We start from the raw sequence: 8705 nt of genomic DNA, 5'->3' as shown, positions 1-8705 counted from the left end.
GGACTGTGGCCATGCTGGGGCACCACCTTGAAGGGTTTTAGTTGAACAAATCAATCCCAGTATATCTTTTATCTTTTACTTGTTTCAGTCATTGGACTGTGGCCATGCTGGGGCACCACCTTGAAGGGTTTTAGTTGAACAAATCAATCCCAGTATATCTTTTATCTTTTACTTGTTTCACTCATTACACTGTAGCCATGCTGGGGCACCACCTTGAAGAACTTTTGGTCAAATGAACTGACCCCAGTACTTATTTTCATCTTTCTTTTTTTTAAACCTGATATTTATTCTATTGGTCTCTGTTGTCGAACTGCTAAGTTACAGGGATGTAAACACCAACACCAGTTGTCAAGTGACGGTAAGGAACAAACACACATAGCTATGTACAAGAAGCTTCTTTCAGTTTCCATCCACCACATCCACTTGCAAGAATGTGGTCAGTCTTAGAAGACTCTTGCCCAGGAAGTCATGCGTTGGGTTGAACCTGGAACCATGTAGTTGGAAAGCAAACTTCTAACCACACAGGCATGCCTACGCTTAAGTGTTTGCTTTTTTAATTATAAGATTTCTGCAGATTCTTCAAGACTGGCGAGATTAGGTTAGGGTGAGTATGTATGAGTTTATGTCTGATGTCCTCAGATAAAATGTGGCTGGTGGAAAATGTCAGAATTGATGTTATTGTGAAGTAGGAATCAAGAAATTGTTGCAGAGCGTTGAGCAAGTGAGACACAGTATGGGGGATGAGAGGAAGAATAAGTCTTTTGGTTGATGTGCATTATTATAAATTGAGCTGGGTATGGCTTTAAGCCACATCTTGTAGTATGGCCCTGGCGCAGGAGTTTCAGTTTACTGAGGAGTATGGAACCATCTCTTAGACACTATTGTTTCCAGGTCTGCTTTGACTTGGAGTAGTGGCACCTGTCAAGGTCCCAATTATGGTTAAAATAGCATATTAGGGCTTGTTTATTTATGTGCATGAAGCTTGGATGTGGCAGTTTCTGTGAAAGAGACCTTCATGGTTTAATGGAGAAGAAGGTGGATGCAGCAGCGTATTGTGGAGTGCAGAGAGTAAGGTGTGGTTTCTACTGTATCCGTCTCCATTCCCAGTCATCTCAATCTAGTTTTGCCTTTGGATTGAAAGTTTGAAGATGGTCACTGATGAAAGATTGAGGTTGACAGTGTGCAATCCTTCTTCACTCTTAATAAAGCCACCATATAAGTCATTAATCATCCTCGATAATGACTAAATGGTCCTTGTTGCTCTGACAGACAAACATAATCATTACAGAAGTTAATTTTTTTAATGAATAGGTTTTTATTGCATGCATCTTACTCTTGAAATTTAATTATGATGAGGTCAGTTGTATAAAGAAGTGCCGATCACTTAAAGTGGAGGGAAATTGTTGAAGATGGAGACCCAGGAAGACATGGAACAAAGTATTGAAGGCCAATTTGAAAATGCTGGGCCTTACGAAAGAGAGGAAAGAGGACTGAGATATGTGACACATTGCTGTACTCAAGAATACCCACCCACCACAACAGAATTGAGATCCTAAAGCCAAGGGGCCATATGAAAAGCATTGCTGTGGGTGCTGGTGTCATGTAAAAAGCAGCCAGTATACACAATGGAGTGGTTGGCATTAGGAAGGGCATCCAGCCATAGAAACCAAAACCAAGACAGACTATGGAACCTGGTGCAGCCCCTGGCTTTGCTATTTCCTGTCAAGCCATCCACGTCATGCCAGCATGGAAAATGGATGTTAAATGATGAGGATGATAGAGATGAAATGAGAGACTGCTTGATGTACCTTTATCAGATCAGGAACTTAGAAATGGAGTGGGTGATGGGTGAGTACTTGTGACTTGTTTGTAGAATATAATCAAATGCTTGGTTATACTTTTTTTAATGGATTTAAATCTATTTGTATATCACACAGTTTTAAACAGCAAAAATGCCATTGGAAAATGGATGGTTTCGAGAAGAGTGTGACCTGTGGTCTGGTTATAGCATGTGCCTTCAAGTAGATGAAGTGCTCTACCATGAGAAATCAAAGTTTCAAGATATTATGGTATTTAAGAGGTATTTAAATATTCTTTTTATATAATTCTATCTTTTTTTTATTATAATTTCTGAAGATATATTTTATAACATGACTGCACACTGTTCTTACCTGTAGATGACTCAAATCTCTGAAAGTAGTCAGTAAATTATGGTTCATGTAAAACTGTTGTCAGACAACCTTGTTTTAAATTTATTGAATGCAATTTTAATGCCCATTATCAATGTGTTTTGCTGTCAAAGTTTCCCTCCTCTCAGTTTGAAAGCATGAGCACTTACACATACATGTACACACACACAATGGAAACTTCTGCCTACCAAATCCACTCACAAGGCTTTGGTCGGCCTGAGAGTATAGTAGAAGACACTTGCCCAAGGTGCTATGCAGTGGGACTGAACCTGAAACCATGTGGCTGGGAAGCAAGCTTCCTAACCACACAGCCATATTTATCCTCATTAGAATTATATTATCTTTTTGACAGTAATGATGCTGAAAGTTACTTTTAACATGCTTCACGATAGAATGATACCTTATAATCATCCTCATTGTCATTTAATTTCTGCTGACATAATTTGGAAGGGTCATCACTGCTCTTCTATGAAGGTATGGTAATGGTGATGTTGTTGTTGTTGGTGGTGGTGGTGGTGGGGCACATCTCACATGTAAGTTTCATTTTCAGCTTGGTTTCTCTTTACATAGTTTACTGGATTGCATTTTTTTCGTAGTGCTGCAGAGGCTGTTATGTCTTCACCAAGATTAAAAGGTTCTCTTAATTCTACACTTAATGGAGTGTACTGTGTGGATTTTATCAAGGTATCAGCAGTAGAAAGGATAGGACTGAGAGAGCACTGGTAGTTGCATTAATGGCAAGAGAGAACAATTGATGTCACTATCAGATGTATCTGTCATGTGGTAGAGCTTGCTTGGTACATGCAGATCTGCTGAGGTCCCTTAAGTAATATACCTCAAGGTGGTGTGAGAGTTAGGATTATAGTGTTCCATTAATTTCTAAAAATAAATGTTAAAATGTATCCTTAACTCTTTAGCATTCTGTCAAATGTAATGTTTCTTTATTCACTTTGTTTTCTATTAATCATGTATTTTCTCATAGCTTCAAGATTTCAATAATGTAATTATTTAGTTTTAGAATGATATTGTGGGATAAGTATAAGAAACTGATTCTGGCTTCATCTTCATCATCATCAATTAACGTTTGCTTTCCATGCCAGTGTGGGTTATACTTTACTAGATGCTCTTGAAGATCAGCAACAGGGCCTTGTTGTAATGGTCAGCAAAGTTGTAAGTGTAAAAGAATGGAAAAGTTGAGAAACTTCAAAAGAACTGCCCCTTATGATATCAATTCTTCTAATACCCTTCTATTAGGCAGCAAATTGTTTTTTAATGGATAAAAATTGCTTCTTGCAGCATTAATTTCTTTTCTTGGACCTTGGAAGAAGTAAGATTTTTCCATAAACAATACTGTTCTTAATTGGTTTCATCTTAATCCTTTAGCACTTCAACTGGCCATATCTGGTCCAAATAGCCTATTTGCTTTATGTTCAGACCAGCCAAGTTCAACTTCTTACACTTACTCTAAAATGTCATTCTAAAAATAAACAATCACATCATTGAAATCTCAAAGCTAGAAGATAACACATGATTATTTTTAAACAATGTGAATAAGGAAGTATTATATTTGACAAAATAATCTGAATGCTAAAGAATTAATGGTGAGCATTCATTCCAAAATTTTCCTCAGAAACAATTGTTGACAAAAGATTTAATTTATCAACTCATAAAACCTGATCAACTCATAAAACATGAAATACAATAATTTATTCTACTTACATATAATAACTGAATATTGACTGCATAAAGTCATTTTCTTTTTTAGCAAGAGGTTTGGAAATGTTCTGGTCTTGGATGGGCTAATTCAGTGTTCTGAAAAAGATGAATTTGCCTATCAGGAAATGATTGCAAATATTCCATTATATTCACACCCATCTCCAGAAAATGTAAGTAAAATACATTTATACATCTTGGATACCAGAATTTGCATTCTTTTGAATTTCTGACTTGCATTATATTTCAGTCAAAATGATATATTCTTCTTTAATAATGAATACTTTCCTTAAGTTGATGTTATTTGCTTCAAAAATTAGGGAATACATACGTACGTATGTAATTGAGAGGTTATACATACAATCCAGGCATTGATCATATCAGCTCTTTGCAAATCCAAGGTATGATCTCATAAGCATAATATAAACTTTGCAGAGTGGAAAATAACAAATTTAAATGAGGAAAAGAAAATTCAAATTGATATTACAATCTCTTAACAGTCATTATACACCATGTATAAAGTCATACGTATAATACATGCAACATATGCAATATTATTATTGTTCTCTCACATGCGTGTGGAAGGGGGCTGGTGACGACATGTGCATGTGTGGGTGTGTGGATGATGGTGTAGGTGCTGGGAAGTGGTCAGTGCTAGTGTGTGCGGTGTGGTGTGGTATGGTGGTGTTGAGGTGTGAGGGAAGCAAGGATAAGGTCTAAGGGTGGGATGTATATGGGTGGGGTAATGAGGGAGAGGTGACAATGAAGGGAGAAGGTGGGTACAAGTGAAGAGGAAGTAGGTGCCAGAGCAAGAGAGGAGAGGTGGGTGGGAGGAAGTAGGTGTGGGGAGAGAGGAGGAGGGTTGAGCCCATGTGGTGCAAAGAGAGAAGATTAATCCCTGCTCATGGTGAAGACGGGAGTCCGGATGGCCCCGGTGCAAGGACAATCCAAACACAGACAGGTGTTGTAAAGAGTGACCGGTAGACTGGAAATGGCGCGAGACCGGGGTGTCGTTGCTAAGTCGGATGTCTCGGAGGTGTTCCATGAACCGGTCAGCCAAGTGGTGTCCTGTTTGACTGATGTACAGAGGACAGAGAGAGCAGTAGATGATGTTGCTAGAAGTGTAAGTGAAGGAGTCAATGATATGATAGGGTCGATAATGGGTGTCTGTGAGGAGGGTGGTGTTGTAGAGGTAAGGGCAAGTGCAGCAGCAGGGGAATGAGTCGGGTTGGGTTAGGGAAGAAGCTGTGAATCAAAAGGTCTCGTAGGTTGTGGGCTCGTCTGAAGGAGGGGAAAGGTCAGTTAGAGACGATGTGCAAAGTGGAGAGGTCGGACTAGAGTCGTCGGAAAGCTCATAGAATTGTGTGGGGGTGGTAGGTGAGGGTAACGGTAGTGTGGGGGAGAGAGCAGATGCACAATCCACGGAATATGTTCTGGCAAGGGTGGTGTGGATAGTGGTGAGGAGATATCCACATAGGATGAAGTGGCGAGCCATGAGTTGAGACTGAGTCTCAAAGTCATGGTTGTCACTGCAGAGCCTGCGCAGACAGAGGAATTGGGAATAGGGGATGGAAAGCTTGGTGTGTTTAGGGTGGAAGGAGAAGTTGAGGTATGAGTGTGAGTCTGTGTGTTTGTAGTGGATGGAAGTGGTAAGAGTGGAGTGATGAATGCTAACTGAAATGTCAAGAAAGGTGACTGAGGTGTCAGAGATAGTGCAGGAGAAGCGGAGGGCAGGATGGAGGGATTTGACAAAAGAGAGGAAGGAGTCTAGATGTTCGCAGGAGAGTGAGGTTGCACCGATACAGTCGTCAATATAACAGCCGAATAGTTCGGGAGTGGGACCAGTGAAACTTGAGAATATTTGGGCCTCAATGTAGCCAACGAACAGGTCCGCATAGTTGGGACCCGTTCTTGTTACCATGGCCACTCTTGAGAACTGTTGGTAAAAATCACCTGCGAATGAGAAGCAGTTAAGGAAGAGAACAAGTTCAACCAGACAAAGAAGTGTGGATGTGTCAGATTGGAGGTTGGGTTGAAGGTCAAGGAAATATTGGAATGCATGCAGCCCCTCATGGTGAGGGATCACCACGAGCCTATGTATAGGCTCTTGATGTCAGGAGTGAAGAGAAGTTTAGAGGGGCCAGGAAGGAAGGAGAAAGTTGAACAAACGAAGTGCATGGTTGGTGTCATGGATGTAAGATGAGGGGGGAAGCCACTAGGGGTGGGGACAAGGACATGGTCAAGATATCTGGAGATGAGTTCAGTGGGGCAATTGCAAGCAGAGAGAATGGGGCGGCCAGGGTTGTTACATTTGTGGATTTTGTGGAGAAAGTAAATTGTGAGGGGAGCGGACAATGAGATTAGAAGTGGTGGGGGCGGGAGACGGAAGGAGGAGATGAGGTCATGGATAGTGAAGAACACAGTCTGTTGGTAGCTGGATGTGGGGTTGGAGGTAAGAGGGCAATAGAAGGAGGTGTCTTGAAGTTGGCGGAGAGCTTCGGTCTTCTAGAGGTCCCCGTGCCACACCACCACGACTCCACCCTTGTCGGCCGGTTTTATGATGATGTCCATACAGTGTCAGAGACATCGAAGGGGCAAGAATTCAGCTGGGGAGATGTTCAGATGACTGGGACGCCTGGAAAAGTTAAACTGGTCCACAGCACGCTGGCAGGTGCCCGCAAAAAGATCGACTGCTTGGAACTGGCCAGGTGCTGGTATCCATTGGAATGGTTGGTGGCCCAGGTCGGTGAAGCAGTCCTCCTCATTAGATGCAGGTGGAGTGTTGCTGAAAAGTGTACACAACCTAACCCAGAGCACAAAGCTGTGGATATCGGCACGAGTCCAAAATTCGTTGCTGGATGGAGTGAGAGGGATGAAGCGCAGAAGCCCTACTGAGGAGGGAGCGCTCCACCTCAGAGAGGGGAAGATCTGAAGTGGAGAAGGGGTGGATGGGACAGAAGTTGGGAGAGTGGGGGAGCATATCAGGGAGGGAGAGGGGTAGTGGAGGAGTTGAGGTTGTGGAATTGGGTGCGATCGAATGGAGGAATGAGTGGAGTTTACGTTGTTTGGTGTGAGCGAGAAATTGATGAAAGAGATGATTTAAATGAATTATGTAATGTAGTGTTAGTATGGGAGGGCGACTGAGAGGAGAAGAAGGAAAAAGCAAGAGGGAGAAGACGGTTGATGGTGTGTATTTTGGAGAGATTAGAACGAATGGTGACGCGCATAAGGCGGTAGGAGGTAGTACGGAGTATGGGTAGGATGGTTGCAGCAGAGTGGGGTGGAATTGGAGGCGGAAACTTTTAGGGATGAGGCACTGATGAAGGCAGCGACTGAGAAAGAAAAAGTGACTGAAGATGTGCGTTCTTTGAAAATTATTAGGGAAAGGTTAATAGAAGGCTGAAAGCAGTGGAAGGGTGTTGTTTTAGGCGGTGGTGAAGGTGGAGGAGGAAAGGTTTGTAATTGAGCATGATTGAAAAACGAGGAGAAAAGGGGAAGAGAGAGAAAGGCAAATAAAGACGTGAGGAGGAAAAATCAAAATGTATATACACATATATATATACATATATTTGTGTATATACACATATATCTATATATATATACACACACACATATACATGTAGAAGAGAAAAGGCTTGAAATGTCAAAGACTTCTTCCATTTTTCCTGTGCATCAAACTAATACACCTTGTCTGTTGTTCCCTCATCTGTCTCTGTTTTTTGGGGTTTTCGTATAATTTTGAAATGCACTCACACACACATAATTATGTTCATTACTTCTGTCTTTGTAGGTCCTTATTATTGGAGGAGGAGATGGAGGAGTGGTTCGTGAAGTTGTGAAACATCCTTCAGTCAAGAAAGTTGTACTGTGCGAAATTGATGAGGTAAATTAAAGATATTATTTATTTGAGAAAATATTTAGAATTTGACAGGCAGAATAACTTTCCACTTTCATATCCTATTTGTGTAGTTGCACAGCAGTTTCGTTTCTTCTCAGATTAATTTATTTCAGCATAATATGTACAAACATGGCTGACTGGTTTCTAGTTTGATTCCACTTCACCACATTTAGTCATATTCAAATGCCTTGCAGTGATCTCTACTTTGTTAGTGAAATGTAGTAGAATGTAAAGTGTGCTGAAACCCATCGTGTATATTATGTGAAGGCATGGCTTAGTGGTTAAGGTGTTGCACTCATGATTGCGAGATCGTGGATTCAATTCCCAGACCAGATGTTGCGTTGTACTCTTGAGCAAAGCACTTCATTTCACGTTACTCTGTAATCATTTTGTCATCTGACATGTGGCACCTGTTGCACCTGTACAGGTAATGTAGATTTGATAGAGGGAGCGAGCTTATGTGTACACAAACATTTGATTGCTATAAACAAATTATTTGTGTGGTTGTTCGGTAAGAAATTGTTGAACTCTCATACGTCGTCTAACAACAGGAGAGTCCGATTTTTTAATATATATATATAGTTTTAGGGAAAATAACCAAGTTTCAAGAACTCATCGATGAAAATCCACTATCACATATAGAAAAATTAATAATTAAAAGCACAATAAATGAGTATAATATAAAGTAAAGTAAATATCATAAGATAAATATAATAAAAAGATTACACGTGTTTCATAACTAATTTTCAAATAGAAAGGAAATTTAAATCGATTAAAATCAATTAAAATTATCGAAAATAAATTCTATTAAAAAATATAGCTAATCGTCAGATCGTAAGTAGAACAATAATTAGATATATGTATCTATCTCAACCAACAATAAGTACCAAATGAATTAATATGAA

General features: G+C 40.4%; 1 protein-coding gene and 1 long non-coding RNA gene across 3 annotated transcripts in view; one reads left to right on the top strand and one right to left on the bottom strand.

Moving 5' to 3' along the window:
* Positions 1-4047, bottom strand: part of LOC106882447 (uncharacterized) — a 49522-nt gene extending 45475 nt beyond the window's left edge. The window contains exon 1 of the long non-coding RNA XR_008265753.1: positions 3909-4047. This is a non-coding gene — a long non-coding RNA (uncharacterized LOC106882447). The remainder of the gene's footprint in view (positions 1-3908) is intronic.
* Positions 1-8705, top strand: part of LOC106881342 (spermidine synthase) — a 45573-nt gene that overhangs the window by 14335 nt on the left and 22533 nt on the right. For both annotated transcript variants that reach the window (XM_052973770.1, XM_052973769.1), the window contains exons 2-4: positions 1938-2080; positions 3955-4075; positions 7693-7785. In XM_052973770.1, the coding sequence (XP_052829730.1) occupies positions 1953-2080; positions 3955-4075; positions 7693-7785 (342 nt within the window). In that variant the 5' untranslated portion in view covers positions 1938-1952. The remainder of the gene's footprint in view (positions 1-1937; positions 2081-3954; positions 4076-7692; positions 7786-8705) is intronic.

The sequence above is a fragment of the Octopus bimaculoides genome, chromosome 16 (assembly GCF_001194135.2).
Source record: "Octopus bimaculoides isolate UCB-OBI-ISO-001 chromosome 16, ASM119413v2, whole genome shotgun sequence".
NCBI lineage: Eukaryota > Metazoa > Mollusca > Cephalopoda > Octopoda > Octopodidae > Octopus > Octopus bimaculoides.
Note: the sequence above shows the minus strand (reverse complement) of the source record. Positions and strands in the feature narration are given on the sequence as shown.